This window comes from Haemorhous mexicanus, chromosome 7 (assembly GCF_027477595.1).
Source record: "Haemorhous mexicanus isolate bHaeMex1 chromosome 7, bHaeMex1.pri, whole genome shotgun sequence".
NCBI classification, from domain to species: domain Eukaryota; kingdom Metazoa; phylum Chordata; class Aves; order Passeriformes; family Fringillidae; genus Haemorhous; species Haemorhous mexicanus.
In genome coordinates this window covers 40,249,759-40,266,635 of record NC_082347.1, presented here as the reverse complement: position 1 = coordinate 40,266,635, position 16,877 = coordinate 40,249,759, and the positions used below count along the sequence as shown (strand labels likewise).

Genomic DNA, 16,877 nt, shown 5'->3' with positions numbered 1-16,877 from the left:
AGGATAAATTGCAATTACCAACAGGAATTCAAAGGGTAAGTCTGCAGCAGCTCTGGAACAGGAGCCTAACTTCCTCCAGCACAGAACACTGAATATTCCGAGTGCTGCACTCAGCTTTAAGGAGCTAAAGAGGTGTAAATGGTTGGGTTTGTGGTATCTTAAAACTTGGGTCATGCAGGCATCCAAGGGAAATGTCCTTTTATTGATTCCCAGGGTAGCTTTGTTCAGTGACCCTCTGCACTGAGCAGAGCAGGACTGAAAATGGTTCATTTTAACAGCAAAAGGCTGCAACAGAGGGGGGAGAATCCTTTCTCTCCCTGCTTAAACCTCCACAACAACACTTGAAAATCCCTCTCTGGGCACATCAGTGCCATACAAGTCCACAGGTAACTTTTAAAGGACAGTGAAACACCAGGAAAGACCTAAACTTGATAGGAAGTGAAATAACTCAAGTGTTTATAAAGCCTGGAACTGTGGATATTAAATACTGCCAGCAGCATATACAAACTTTCCTTGGCAACATTCAGCTGAGCTAGGAATAATTAAATAATTACAATAAAATTCTCCACTTAAGAAAAAAAATTTTAAAAAGAAAGGAAAAACTGCAGAAGATGCAGGAAAAGAACAAAATGACTCCAAGACTCTGGGAAAAGGATATCTAACTGTGAAACTTAAAGACTTCAGTCTGTTCAGATTATCCAAAGCTGGCTTGATTATAGTGGGAGAACCTCCACAGAGAGAAAATACTCATTATTAAAAGCTCTTTAACGCAGCAGAGAAAGACACAACAGGCACATATGGCTGGGAGCTAAATACAGACCAACCCAAATGGGGAAGAGGTTCCTGATTTTTGAGGCTGCAGGGAATCACAAAGCAGAGAGATGAGAAACATTCCACATCCCCTGTTCTCTGCAAACAAAATACTCAACATCCATTGAAGATTTGAACACAAATTACAAACTGAATCAAGGCATAAATGTGGCCATTTAATGGGTTTGGATATGCAAGACAGGGACAGCATGGAACATCCCTCAGGCCTGCAGACTGCCCAGTCTAAAACCAGTTATTTCCAGTAAAACAAACCTGCTCTGACTGCCTCAAAGTTATTAGCAAAGAGCTAAAGTTTTGTTTAACACAGAATCATGGAATGGAATGGTTTTGGAGGGACCTTAAAGCCAAGCCAGTCCCACCCACCAATTCCAGTGTCCCAGCTGCTCCAAGCCCCAGCCCCACTTCCCAGCCTGGAAGGGCCCAAGGCCAGGCTGGACACTGGGGCTTGGAGCACCCTGGGATGGGGGAAGGTGTCCCTGCCCATGGCAGGGGGTGGCACTGGGTGGCATGTAAGGTCCCTCAGAACCCAAACCATGCTGGGATTCCACAGCAGTGGAACCAAGGGCAAAGCTGTTCCCAGTGCCCTCCTGAGCCTCTGTTCCTCCTCCTTTATTTCTACTCCTTCCCTGCTCCTCACCTGACAAACTCCCTGCTATTCCAACTCCTTAAAGCTCTCTGTTTAACACATAATCTGCTTCTTTTCATAGAAGATATTATCCTTCATCTTCTATATTGCCACACTACATCACTTCCATTACACTCTTACTCCTAATCTTTATTTTCATGGCTGTGATTAAAAGCCACATTAGTCAGCACAAACGTCTTCATTACACTCGGTGTCTTCATTACACAGCTTGCACTTTTATGATACAAGATTTCAAACATATTTATGGGAAACAGAGACTGCATTAAACCCTGCTTTAAATAAAGGAATTTCATGTTCCCATTATCTTGTTACAGTGACCTTGCACAATGAGAGCATCACGAGTGTGGGCCAGGTCCCTTAAACCCCTCAGCAGGCCTTGCTTCACATCTGAACTGCACTTTTAAATAGAAATTTGAACCCTTGATCTTATTTATGTGCACTTCCACCTCTGGTTTTGTAGCTCCCCATCTGAGAGACTATCAGTAATTATCACTACAAACTCCTAAGAACATATTCTTATGTGGTTGAAACATTAGCTTATCAAAATAAACAGGTATGCAAATTAAGGTGTCAAAATTTGGGAACAATCAACTTTATGTAAAGGCATACTGAGAGGTTAAAGGCCTACACTGATAATTTTACAAAGCCTTCTTTCAGTTTACACCCACAAATTCAACACTCAATACTCAATTATTTCATAACAGAGACTGACAGCCTTAAGAAACAGCCTGAAGACCATTTCTTTAATAAAATTACACATTAAATAACTCCAAATCTGTATATACCTTAAAAATAAAACATATATCTATTATATGTTATATAGATATATGTCATGTATGTTTTATATATGTATTATGCTTTTATATATGTTATATATAAAACTATATATAAAAACACAATATATGTTTTATATATATGTTTACATAATATATGTTATATATTATATGCTTTTATATATATTTTATGCTTTCATATATATTTTATGCTTTCATATATATTTTATGCTTTCATATATATTTTATGCTTTCATATATATATATATATATATATAGTATGTTTTGTATACATAACAGAACCTACACAAAAAAAGGGATTGTAACTGCTCAACAAACTATTGCTAGATCAAGGTAGCACTCTAAAATAAACCTGATTCTGCACAAGAAAATAAAGAGATTTGAGCAAACAGGCAAGAGATATGTGCTTTAACAAGCACAAAAAGCTCCTGAGATTTGTGCTTCAGCAGAGATGGTGCCACATGGATTCTCAGCACTGAAAGCAACCTCTAGAAGCAACAACAGAAGGGAAAAATTCATTAAGTATTCCTTCAGAAATGGCAGTTCCTTCCCACTTCTCCTGTGCCTTTCCCAGCACTTTTCCCATCAAACCCTCCCAGGGTGAAGGTTTCCCTGAGCTGGCCTCACCACATAGAGCTGTCTCCAGATGATGGACCATTCCCTCAGCGTGGTGGTGACCTCCTGGATCAGGGGCAGCTCGTTGGGGATCACAGTCTCATGTTGGCTGAAGAGAAAGAGTCAAAAAAAAAAAAAACCAAAACTGAACTAAGCATCAGCTTCGGTGGGAATGAAGCAGCACAGAACTTTTAAGGTTGAAAGGAGCTTTAAGGTCATTGAGCACCACCATGGTCAGCACTAAGCCATGTCCCCAGTGCCACACCCACACAGTTTCTCAGCAGTTGCAGGAATGGTGACACCACCACTGCCCAGAGCAGCCTCTCCTGTGGAAATTTTTATGCTGGTATCCAATCTAAATCACCTGATCTAGAATGACTCCTGAGGAAGAACTGTTCATTTCCAAAGGGAACTGAGTAGAAGTGGTTGGAATTAGCATCACTTGCTGTAAATTTATAAGCAAAATTAAGATGTTATCAGATACTGCAGCCACACCAGTAAAACCACACCACATAAAAGGTACTTGGATGTGCTCAGATTATGGAATCCTGGAATGGTTTAGGTTGGGAGGGGTCAAAGATGATCTTGAACTGATGCCTTGTGAGGGCTGCCCTAGAAAAGAGGCTGGACAGAGTTACAGAATGAAGCAGGGATTGATTCCAAGGATCTCCTCCATGGATGCACCTTGGGCAGCACCAGAGCCCAGCCAGGGCTGCACCCAAGATGACCCAAAATGGCCCCAAAATGCACGGCCGGGCACGGGGTCTCTCCCTGGGATCAGCTCTGCTCCATTTGCACCTTGCAGTTCATTGTCCCAGCCCAGCTTTAGCCCAGGCACTCCCACCCTGCTTGTTTTTCTCTCTCCAGCCCACGGGGTTTGTGCTCCTGGGCTGGGATTTGGCTCATTTGTCCTTGGTGCCCAGCTGGAGCAGGAATTGTTTTGTCTCCCTGCTCTGTGCACAGAGCTCACCATCCCATAATGTGAAGCTCAGACCCACCCACTAAAGCAGCACAGAATGTGAAAAATAGAAAAGCCAAACCTGAGGCATCATTTTCTCCCCTGCCATGGCAGGGACACCTTCCCCTGTCCCAGGTGCTCCCAGCCCCAGTGTCCAGCCTGGCCTTGGGCACTGCCAGGGATCCAGGGGCAGCCCCAGCTGCTCTGGGCACCCTGTGCCAGGGCCTGCCCACCCTGCCAGGGAACAATTCCTAATTCCCAATATCCCATCCATCCCTGCCATCCTTCAGTTTAAGACCATCCCCTCTCATCCCATCCCTCCACACCTTTGAGAATTTTTCCCACCCTCTCCTCATTTGTGCACTCCCAAGGATATCAATGCACACCTCACTATAACATTCATGACTGATTTACTGTGCAAGAAACAACCAAGATAAAACCAGCTGAGCCCAACCTGCAAGGCCACCATACTGCTCTTTAATTGTTCTTTTTTTTCAAAATATTGGCCTCACAACAAAAAATAAGGATTCAATTCCTTCCCACGAAGTTTCTGTATGATTTGTTTCAAAGTGAGGTACCATGAAGGTGAGGAACACCAGCCAGATCTCTGAATATTGCAGAAGCAGAGTACTAAAGGCAGTTTTGCAATCAGCAAGGAAGATGTCATTATGCAGCAATCTCATGATTAGTAGTTTGATCATTTACATATTTAACAGAGTATAAAAATAAATCAGGCACAAAGGAATAAAACATTTTAATCCTGTTTCAGTCCATTTCATACCTGGGTAATGATTTATTAATTTCACTCCACCTTCTTTTTCCTCTGGATTTGGTTGGGTTTTTTTTCCTGGTTTTTAACTCAACTTTTCTACCCATGTTAGAGACTTCTACCTGCATGCCCAGCAAAGCTGATTTGGTACAAAAGGATCAGAAGAGCTGCTGAACAACAAATACAGCTCAAACCACTGCACACACCAGGGAAAGGAACGGGAAAAACACAAAATAACTTCTCAGTGAGGCAGAAAACTACCTGGAAACAAGTGTAAGTTACTTGGAAATGCATTGGAATGATGTGGGTAAAGCAGGAAAAAGGAGTTTTGTTCTTTTCAAACCCAACTTACCCTTTGCCTTCAACGATTGCTTCCTTAAGATGGATATAGGAGGCAGGGAATATGCCCTTGGAGAGGGAGGGAGAGGAAAAAAATGTGTTATTTAACCAGCTGCACACAACAGACTGTGTTTATTACCTAAAATATGCCAAAACACTGCCAGTGTGCAGAACCATTCACATCCTCAAACATCAGAAGAGTTGTGTTTGGGACTTTATTTAATATCTATTGAATTTTTGCATTGCCTGTCCTTTCAAGATGTTATTGCAACCTTACAGTTTCTCTGAAAAAATATTCTAAATTCATCAAGATGCCAGAAAAAGGACAATATTTTAAAAATAATCCAAGTCAAGCTGATAAAGGAAATTCCACCATCTCGCCCTTCAATGCAGGAGTTCAGTTTTCTGATCATCTGGGAATGCCTTAATAGAAATTCTTGGAAAGCCACCAGGGGAAACAGTGCATGGACATGTGAATTTTTACCCCAGTTTAAAAATATTTTAAAATCACTAAATTTAGTGGCAGCCAAATCCAGCAACACATGGAATTAATTTAAGGCAAGAAAAACATCTAATTGCCTCTCAGACTGCAAAAAGCACGTTCATGAAATATGGTTTGTAAGAAATTCAATGTGTTCACACAAAAAAAAAAAAAAATCAAAAAAAAAAGACAAAGTACAAAAATAGACTAAAAACCCAGGCCTGGTAAGAAAATGGGTGGGATGAACCACTCAACTCTGTACTTTCAGACATGGAAGCAACTAAAAACACACCTTTGGAGGCAAACATGGCATTTGCAGTGTTTCAGTGAAAAAAGCAGTTTAATTTTGTTTAATTACTACTATGAAGTAAAAGGCTCAAAAAAGAAAACATGATGCCACAACCAGCATTTGTGTGGTTTCCTCTCAGAAAAGCTGCTGTGACTGCAGCTCTTGGTGCACACTGAAATTCCAGTGCAGGAGGAGCCTCCTCCCCTCTCCAAAGGAACAACTGAAAACTCCCAAGGCCAGGGAGCTGCATTTCTCCAGGAATTCAGTATTTAACAGGAGCACTGTCAGCCTCTGAACAGACCAAGGAGAACATCAAGGTCTGAGCTTTTCCCTGAGGAGAAGTTTGGTGCAGCAGTTACTGCACACACAAAAGATGATGCACATCAGGAGTTACTGTCTGATTTACCTTTACAGTGCAAAAACTGGGATCACAGGAATATAAAATAGCCTGGCTTGGAAGGGACCTTAAATCCCATCCAGTGCCACCCCTGCCATGGCAGGGACACCTTCCCCTGTCCCAGGGTGCTCCAGCCTGGCCTTGGGCACTGCCAGGGATCCAGGGGCACCACAGCTGCTCTGGGGCTTCTCCACAGCAGCTGGGGCTGCCCCTGGATCCCTGGCAGTGCCCAAGGTTGGACACTGGGGCTGGGAGCACCTGGGACAGGGGAAGGTGTCCCTGCCATAGGAGGGGTGGCACTGGATGGGACCCAAGGTCCTTTCCAGATCAGAACATGGGGCAATTCCAGGAATTCCATCCCAGCCCCTCCCCACCCTCCCAGGGAACAATTCCTTCCCAAGATCCCATCTAAGCCTCCCTTCCTTCAGCTTAAAGCCACTCCCCTTGTCCCAAGTCTCCCTCCATCTTTCCTGTAGCTCTTTCAGGCACTGCAAGACCACACTGAGGCCACCTCAAAGTTTCCCTTCTCCAGGCTGAACAACCCCAGCTCTCTCAGCAGAGCTGTTCCACCCCTGGGATCATCCTGGGCCTGCTCTGGGCTCTCTCCAGCAGCTCCACATCCTCCCTTTGGACCCCAGAGCTGGATATGCCACTCATCTTTCAGGCCTTGCTAAAATCAGTTTTTATTAACTTGAAAACTCCCACTGACCAGAGGCTGAGGACACAGAGCAGCAGGGACCAGGGCACACCTGAGACCCAGCTCCACCAAACCCACACCCCCAGTGCCAAACCCATCTCACTGCAAGAGAAAAATGAGCAGCACACTCTGGCCACACTCACCTTCTTGGATTTCTTCCGTAGTGTATAACCCCTGTACCAACCTGGGAGACACAAAGGGGGAAAAGCATTAAAAAGTTCATTTGTGGCACCTCCCAGCTGCTCCTCCCCAGCTCAGCAGCACCCTGAGGTGGTTTCTCATCATGCTTCAGCCCTGCACATCCCACCTCAATTTCAATTTTCCACAGGCTTACTAAATATCCTGGATAAAACAAGTCATCCTGGAAAGCGTAAAATCAGAGTGACAATGGAGAGAAGTAAATGACAGGGGTGGTGGTTCACATGATGTGTTTAATTGCTGTGCATTTAATTTTAATTACTAATTCACCAAAACAAAACCAACTTAAGAGCATTAACTTGACAAAAATTTACTGAGAGGCTACTTCCATTTCAAAACCCACTTAAATTCCACAAATCCAAGTCTTCAGCTGTTAGCCATCTCACCAGGAAACAGGAATACCTGGAAATTTAGGGGCCACATACCAAAACACAAAAGCAAGGAGCCCTTTTGGAAAACTGAGCCTGGCAAAGAAGGGTTTGTACAGCACAGCATCCCTGTCAAGGGGAGGATGGGGAGATCACAAAGCAGATGTGGAATAAAAACTGCAGTTCCAGTCCTGGGAACAAGGGGAAACTTCCATGAAACCAACACATGCTGATAAATTCATTATGCACAATGTGGAGCCAGAAATCCAAATTAAAGGGGATTTTTCAGTCTGCCCTCCTGCAGCACAAGCCCAAGGGATTCATCACCTCCTCCCTGCAGCACTTGGGGCTGGGTTAGTGCACCTCAAAAATCTCAAATTTGTAACCACCACACTTCACCTCCCAAGAGAGGCTGCCACAGGCTCACATCCCACATTCCCACTGCTTCCCAAGGAACACCAAACTGCTGCTGAAATCAGCACTCCCAGCCTTGGCCAGGTGCAAAGGAGGCAAAACCTTTTGGCCTGTGCTCACTGCACTGCCTGAAACCCAGGCACAGATTCCAATCCTAATAAAAAAACTGAATTCCCACAGTTTCAGATGAATAAAGCAACATTTTGAAGTCCTGGAGTTTAAACTGCTGAACAACAGAACTGTGATCAGATGCACAACCTGGAGAACAAACAATCATTATTTCCTCTCCCAGCCCACCTCCTGTGCTGCCTCAGGACATCCTGTGCAATAAAAGCCCAGCTCCTCATGGATGAACCTCTCCCTCCTGAAGTTCTGCAGCCAGAGCTGCCAGGATCATGGAGAAGAGAGCAGCCAAAACCTGCCTTGGAGAACTGGCTGCACTGCTGCTCCTTGCAGAGCTGCTGGTGTGGCCAGGCAGGTCCCACCAGGCTCCTGCCTGGGGCTGGTGCCCACCTGGAGCTGGGCAGGGAGCCCAGGGTGCCCATGCAGCTCCCCTGGTGCACCTGGGGACACTGGGCTGCCCAAGAAGGGGCTCAGGTGGGGACAGGGCCACTCAAAGGGTGAAGCCATCTCTAAACAACTTCCCAAAATTATGGGAGAGCTGGGGGGGGGGCTCACCTGGAGAGGAGAAGGCTCCAGGGAAAGCTCAGAGCTCACCATGGATGTGAGACTGAGCCCTTCCAAGTCCTCATCTCTCTTCTGCAGAGACCCCAGCTGAGCAAGGATTTCCCAGGAATTTTTCTTGGCAATGCAGATTCAGTGGGGGAAAAACCCAAACAAAAACCCAACTTCTACCACTTCCAGGGCCTGAAGGGGCTCCAGGAGAGCTGGAGAGGGACTGGGGACAAGGGATGGAGGGACAGCACACAGGGAATGGCTTTAAGCTGAAAGTGGGTAGGTTTAGATGGGATTTTGAGAAGGAATTGTTCCCTGGGAGGGTGAGGAAGGAATGGGACAGAATTCCCAGAGCAGCTGGGGCTGCCCCTGGATCCCTGGCAGTGCCCAAGGCCAGGTTGGACATGGGTTGGAGCAGCCTGGGGCAGTGGGAGGTGTCCCTGCCACGGCAGGGGGGGCACTGGGTGGCATTTAAGGTCCTTTGCAGCCCAAAGCATTGGGGGATTCCAGGAATTCTTTCCCTGGGAAGGAGGTGATGTCCTGGCACAGGCTGTGGACTCCTCATCCCTGGACCTGTTCAAGATCAGACCTTGCCCTGAAGAAATCTGGGACCCACCAGCTGGAGATGTGCATCCAAGGAAATGCTCAACTAAGACACCAATGAAATATTTCTGTCTGTCAAAGCTGCAAAAGACACTCAAGAATTTGCTGTGGTTACCCTCAAACAATGCATCCATTCTGACAGCTCCACTGCATTCACAAACAAACAAAAAACCTGCAACAAAACCTAAACTTTCCCATAATATCAAGTTTAACCTCTGTGAAAATCCCTATTTGGGAAGCCAAACTCCCTTCTCACAGCAGAAATTAATTGATGCTCAACAATTAATCCTGGCCTAGAGGTTGATTTTCTGTTACATTTCCCAGCAATGCCCCTTCATCAGCCACATTTATTGATCACATGGTTCCATTTGCCCAGTCCATCAAATAACGTCAAGAAACAAAATTAAGACAATAAAGATGTGGAAAGTATTAATCCAGAATGTGGCAAATACTTGGGGTTTAGGGGATCTACCACAAAATGCAATCCTTCTCTCCTGCAGAGCAGGATATTTGGGAATTCCTATGGCTTTCCTGTTTGGCTTTTCCTCTAAGGCTCAGATCAGAAGGACAAAAAGTTTTCTAACTGAAAAATAAACTAAAATACTTCCTAAAAGAAAAAAAAATTAATTTTCAATATTAATTAGTCTAGAAAGTAGCTTCATCTTTACTTTGGTTCCTGGAAGAACACAAATTTAGTATTTAATAATGAAATGTGTACATTCATTTCCAATCCCCTCACTCCCATAAAAACAGGGGATGTTTCCACCAAGACTGAAACTTTACAGAATCCACACACTGAACTCCTTCTACACAATTTTTTCTTGCATTTTAGAGGGGAAAAAAAATTTCCAGGATTAGAATTTAAAATGTCAAAACTTTAATAATAAACACTAATTCCAAAATAAGTTCTACTCATGGGCAACAAAATTAAATTTTAAACACAGGGGAAAAGTTCAACTCAAATTAATTCCAGTACATGGCAGATACCCTACATCTGTCCTAAAATCAGATTGTGCAGACCATGGATGGGAGACTGAGCCCTTCCAGGTCCTCATCTGAGCAAGGATTTCCCAGGAGTTTTTCTTGGCAATGCAGATTCAGAAGGGGAAAAAAACCCAAAAAATGAACAACTACCACTTCAAAGCCCACAGACACAGACCAGTCTTCAAAACTACTCTCAACTTAGGAATGATTGCAGAAAACTAATTTAAAATAGTATCTAATCTAGTTTGGATTGGGAGGAGATGGGTACTCAGGATGGGAGGAACAAAGCAGGTATCCACAAAAAAAGCCAACTGCTTTTCCCACAGGAAAAAGGGGTAGGAAAGGCAAAATCCTCAGCAAAAAGGCTTTACTGACTCTCCCAACAACTCTTCTGTCTCAGGATTATTTCATTAGAGGGTTTTCCTTTGGATGGGCCCCTTCCCACCTCAGCCTGGCACACCCCTGGGAATTTGGAGGGTACAAAACCTCCCAGGGGCACAATCCACAGCAATTTTATCCAGGGACTGCAGGAGACCAAACAACTCAAATGATCCCCTGATCCTGGCAGCTCTGAACACGAGAGGAGAGCTACAGCATCCCTCAGATATTTGTCTCAGGTCTGGTTGTTGTGGTGTGGGGATGGTTTTGTAGGAAGAGAAATGTTTAGAGTTCTTTTGAGAGGCTCAAAAAGAGGTTTGGTCTTAGTTTATTGTAGTTTAGGAGAGTTTTTGAGATTTGGGTGTTACAGAATTTAGAGAAATAATAAATTAGAGAAGTAATGCTACAGTTTTTTCAAATAAATTAAAAAGAAAGTTCATCATTTTTAAGTATTAAAACAGGTTTAGATAACTGTGGTCTGTTGTGTTTGATATATTCTGTTGAAGCATTGAACTGAGGATATCAAGAGCTTTTGTAAACTTGTTATCCTTTGGTTTTGGTTTGATTTGTAAGAGTTTTTTTAAGTTTCCCCATCCCAGGTCAGGAATGAGCAACCAGTGCTTGGGAGAACAGGAATTTGCATTTCTTTTACCATGAACTCATCCCAGTGCTCCAGGCCCTGAGAGGGAGAAGGTTTCCTCTATTTCCAGCCCAGGGGAATGTGGCTCATCCCCACTGTCCCACTTATTTGGGAACAGTCAGCATTTATCAGGGTTTCAGCATCTGATAGGATTGCATAATAGGGTTTCACATTCCCTGCTCAGTTACTCCCACATTCATTAAATAAATCTATTTTTATATAGAAGTACAAAGCTGTGCAATATTTGAATTGCTCCATTTGCATTTAAAATCTTGGCATTATTAGGGGTTTATTAAAGCATGCAACATCAGATAGTGGAAAGATAGCTTTGCTCAGAGTCAAACTTGGCACTGCAGCAGCAAACTGAGCTCCAAGAAAAGGCCAGCCCAGGAATAATGAGAAAATTCAAAAATTCCACTTCAAGTGATGATCAACTCTTGTTGAAACAGCAATGCTTGTTTCAGTAAGTATAATATTTTTTAAAAATCCAATTAATCCAATAACTAAAATAAATTTATCACCCAGATCTACCAAAAGATCAATGTCTAGAGAAGCAAATTAAATCAATATATTAAAGTAAATGTTTCCACAAGACAAACAACATTACACTATTTTAAACACACAGTTTAGTTCTGTGTTCCTCAGACCTTTCCAAACTGCAGCACATCACAAAATTCCAACTCAAGGATACAATGAAAGTTTTATTTTGCCTGGATTAAGAGGTGAAAACGTTGTGACAATTTCCCCATCATGCTGATTATCAAACTCAGCACTGGAATTCCCTTGTACAAGGATCAGGGAGGAAAGGTTTTGGTACAGGTGATGTCTGTAGAGTTTCACATCCCAAGAGGCACCTGGAAAAGGCTGAAATCACTAACACAGGCACCCAGCTCAGAAGAGACATAAATAATTCAAGACCCAGGTGACTTCCAAATTCAGATTAAACTTCTTGCAGCAGCAGGTTCTTTTGCATCACCCAAGGGTTCCCAAAAAGCATCTCCCATTTCTCTAACGTGGGGGAGAGGCTACAACTCTCCACACAAACATCCAGTTGTGAGAAAATTCTTCTTCCCCAGAAAATCCAGTGCTTATTCACCAGCTCAATCCATTTGCTTCACCTTCCAGTTCAAGAGGGTCACAAACAGAAAAGGAATGCAATTCCCCCAAAAGTGCTGGTTTCCAATTCAGTTTTTGCCATCTTACCCTCATAGGTTTCCAGGATGTGCACGGTGTCCCCAATCTGCAAGGAGAGCTCATCAGGTCCCCTGGCATCATAGTTGTAGAGAGCTGGACAGAGGGAACACTGCTGTTAGCACAGGCAAGGCAACAATTCCAGCTGTTTCATCACACCACTGCTCTTATTACTCATTATTGCCATTCTGAACCTCTTTATTAAAAAAAAAATAAATTAAGTTCTATAAAAATTCCGCCAAGTTCTTAAACCCATTCATAATTCCCTTTGTAACATCATAAAACCCCACAAGTTGACTTTCTAAAGCTGTACCTCACTGTGTTTGCAATGCTTTGCTTCTTCATGGCAATAGACTCAATTTTTGTTGTATTTGCCAGCCTTCCACAGCACTTTGTGTCAATTTTAGGCAGTTCTACAAAGAACTGCTCTGTCTTCCCCTGTCAGCTCAACACACAGAAAACTTACAAAGTGTCTTTAGAAAACTCAAATTGCCACACTAACAACAAAGGATGATTTCTCAGTCATTTCATTCATTTACTGCATGCACAGGAGGTTGAAAAATGTGATTTCAGTATTTCTGAGTGGCAGAGGCTGTACAATAAACTACAGCAAATCCAACAGGAACTCAAAGACCTCTCCTCCCTGCCACTCCCAAAAGAAAATCTGGCCAATGTCCACAAATGCATCTGACAAAGAATGCTACAGACCAGGTTTGGCTGGGGAAAAAAATACTCATGATCCAAAAACCAAAACAGTTACAACTCCAAAAGCCAATTTATAAGTTTTATATGGAGTAAATGCTCTGTAGAAGAAAAAAAAAATCTTCCAATACCAAGGAGAGTCCCTTGTGATTGAAGGCAGAGACTGAAATATTTCACAAGAAATTGAAATCAAAGAACTTCAGTCAAGGTGGACCCACAGAAGTTTCTTCTTCAATTTCCAACTGCAGCTACTCCGTCCAAAGAGGACCAATAATACCCGAAAATCAGAATTTCTCACTATTTGTTCTAGCTCTTCAGGAAATGAAAGCATTTTTGGAACATAATAATTAGCTCTGAAGTTCCTACCACCCCTGAGATTCTCACTGCTTTTCTTTCTGCCTCAGTCTCCAGGGCAGGGCTCAGGGATGTTTTATTGGAACAGAAAGAGCTGGGTAAGGGACACGTGGCTGTCAGAGGAAATTGATTTCAGACCAGGAATTCACAGAGCATCCTCAGCCCATTCCACACTCATTACAGGTAACACAGCACTTCCAAAAAACCCCTCAAATTCCAAACCTGGCAGAGTTCTACAGGAAGCCATGAGAGGTGGGATCCAAACCTGCCTTCCCTGGCAGCTCCCTCCCAGCCCAGCCCTCCTCCTGCACTACAGAGATCAACACCTCAAACCACATCTGCAGCAACTGGGAACTGCACAAAACCCTGCTCTGAGCCCAAACCTGATCCTGCTCACACACCAGGAACATCCCTGTGGGCACAAGGGGAGTCTGATCCCAGCACGAGGATGGGGCACAGAGCCCACTGCTCCAGTTCCAGCCTCCAGGAATTCCTGTCTGCTCTGCCCAGAACCCCTGGAATTCCAGCTCACAACCAGATCATCAATAAATAATCCATTGGCTCACCAACAAATCAATCCATAATCCATTGGCTCACCAATAAATACTCATTGGATCACCAACAAATCAATACATAACCCACTGGACCACCAATAAATCAATCCATAAGCCACTGGATCACCAATAAATCAATCCATAAGCCACTGGTCCACCAATAAATCAATAAATAATCCATTGGATCACCCATAAATCAATCCATAATCCAATGGCTCACCAATAAATCAATCCATAATCCAATGGCTCACCAATAAATCAATCCATAATCCAATGGCTCACCAATAAATCAATCCATAATCCATTAGATCACCAACAAATCAATATATAACCCATTGGAGCAGCAATAAATAATCCATAACCCATTGGAGCACCCATAAATCAATGTACTGGATCACCAATAAATAATCCACAAGACATTGGCTCACCAATAAATCAATAAATAATCCATTGGCTCACCAACAAATCAATCCATAACTCATTGGCTCACCAACAAATCAATACATAACCCATTGGACCACCCATAAATCAATCCATAATCCACTGGATCACCCATAAATAATCCATAAACCATTGGTCCACCAATAAATCAATAAATAATCCATTGGCTCACCGATAAATCAATCCATAACTCATTGGATCTCCAATAAATCAATCCATAATCCATTGGTTCACCCATAAATAACCCACTGGACCACCAATAAATCATATTATAACCCATTGGATCACCCATAACTCACTGGATCACCAATAAATCAATCCATAACCCATTGGCTCACCAATAATTCAATCCATAATACATTGCCTCACCAATAAATCAATATATAAACCACTGCCTCACCAACAAATCAATCCAAAATCTACTGTCTCACCATTAAATAATCCATTGGATCAGCAATAAATCAATTTATAACCCATTGGATCACCCATAAATCAATCCACCCAGGCTGGCTGGGTTCTTTTCTCTGCAGAACTCCTCTGACTTGACAGACTTTAGAGTGAAGAGGTAAATCAAGAAATCTGAGTGCACAAGTGGAAAAGAAGACACGGAAAAGCAGTTTGGAAAACAGTGTAGAAGGTGGAAGATTATTAATGGAATAAAAACACACTACAGGGTAGGAAGAATAAAGGTCAGGTGCACTGCAGAGACCAATATCACCAGGATTTAAATGAAGTTTTTAGAAAGTAACAGTTTTTATTGGCAACAAAACAAGCCAAGCTATTTGTGCTTTAATGTTTTCCCTAATTTTGTCATTATTAGGGACAGATAAACTCTCCCTCCCAAGCATCTGGCACAGGATATCTGAGAGCCATAAATGCTACCCTGCAGGAGAAGGGGGTTCTGAGAAAAACCTTAACAAAAATGAGCATTTCAAACTGTTCACAGTGGTGAACACAGAGCACGTGGGACAGTCTGCTTGGAAACACTCCCCAGAAATATTCACATTTCAGCTTTTGTGCATAGCAGGGAAATCAAAGCTACACAGCCCTAACTCCTCCAAACTTGTGTGCCTGGAGCACAACACAAAAAACCCCAATCTTTAGGGTGTTTACTGAGATCCCTTCAGTGCTCACAGCTCAATCCAGGGCCCCCTGGGACGTTCACACATCCAGAAATGAATCCAAGGACAGTCTCCCACCTCCAGGACCCTGACAAGCAACTTCACTGACTCACACCACTCATCCCAGCCAGGAAAAATTTGCATTCTAACAGATTAAAAACCAGTCCTGCACTCAATTCACACTCCAGCTGAGCATTTCTCCAGCATTTAAGTGGAATAACGCCCAGGATCAAAAGCAGCTATGAATAAAAGGCACTGAAATTTATGCCCAAGAGTGCTAGAAGTGGTGTCTGTCACAACAGGGAAGGTCAGGCAGCAGGAGCTGCAGTGGAATGACCAATTCTTCTGACAGAAGATGACAAACAGCCATCAAATGGTAATTGCTGCCCACACCAGCTCCCACTGACCTCAACCGACTGAGGAGCCAGGGAGGGGTGATTTATCTGCAAAAAAATATATATATGTGTGTGAAAAATATGTCTGCAAGAGAAAATAAATCACATTTCTGGCTTCCAACAGCACTGACAGATTGTGAAGCAAACAACTCAAATAACCACAAAGTGCATTCCACCCCTGTGATTACAAAGCAAGGCTTGACCTGCACCACAAACTCCCCTGCAAGGGAGCAGGTAACTCCTCCTCACAGGAAGGCTTTTTATGTACAGTGGCATCAAAAGATGTTGTGATAGAAAATGTCTGATTGGAGCAAATGACAAGGCTTTAATTAAAGGGAAAGACAAAGTTTGGAGGAGTAAAGGATGAAACTGTTAAGTTTGCATTTTGTCTCACCAACTGTATCCTGAGCTATCATTTAAAATATTTAAAAACCTGAGGTACAGCTTTCTATTTTTTAAGTTTGGTTTTTCTTTTAACTGAAGTATGTTTTGCTTAATTTAAAAAACCCAATATCCACCCAAGGGTCCCAAAGTGCCAAAAGCAAAGGATTAAGTGTGGGCACAGAAAGAGGCATTCTTCCAGCTCTAGGAGTTGATAAAGAAAGAACACTGAACAGGGCATTACAGTAATTGCACCAAACCCCCATTTACCATCCAAGAACACAAAACAAACACCTCTGTGAGCTGCACTCCATCTGCACACATCAGAAAAATGAGGGGGCCAACACTAGAAGAATTAGTGGTGGAAACAAAGGAGAAAGCAAACAAAGGTAACATCAATTTATACTGAAAAAGCTTTTTTCTAACTGCACAAAAGGTGAGATATCTTAAGAGAGCATAAAAATGTTACAGAGTAATATTCCCTGGTATTACTTTGCTTTAAAGGCTGTATTAATCATTCTGAACTCCTGAATGAACCCAAACTACATTTAACACATTACCAGCTTTATTTTACCCTGGCTTTAAAAAAAAAAAAAAACCCTAAACCCTAACTGTGCTTCTTCAATAAAAGCAGACAAATTGCAGAGGTGAGAGCAAAGTCT

The 16,877-nt window shown here is 42.9% G+C and overlaps 1 protein-coding gene across 3 annotated transcripts in view; it reads right to left on the bottom strand.

The window, feature by feature from the left end:
- The window catches only part of DOCK1 (dedicator of cytokinesis 1), a 278,288-nt gene that overhangs the window by 241,514 nt on the left and 19,897 nt on the right, over nucleotides 1-16,877 (bottom strand). For all 3 annotated transcript variants that reach the window (XM_059852216.1, XM_059852217.1, XM_059852218.1), the window contains exons 2-5: nucleotides 12,280-12,363; nucleotides 6,960-7,000; nucleotides 4,966-5,021; nucleotides 2,899-2,995 (exon numbers count right to left, since the gene is read on the bottom strand). In XM_059852216.1, the coding sequence (XP_059708199.1) occupies nucleotides 2,899-2,995; nucleotides 4,966-5,021; nucleotides 6,960-7,000; nucleotides 12,280-12,363 (278 nt within the window). The remainder of the gene's footprint in view (nucleotides 1-2,898; nucleotides 2,996-4,965; nucleotides 5,022-6,959; nucleotides 7,001-12,279; nucleotides 12,364-16,877) is intronic.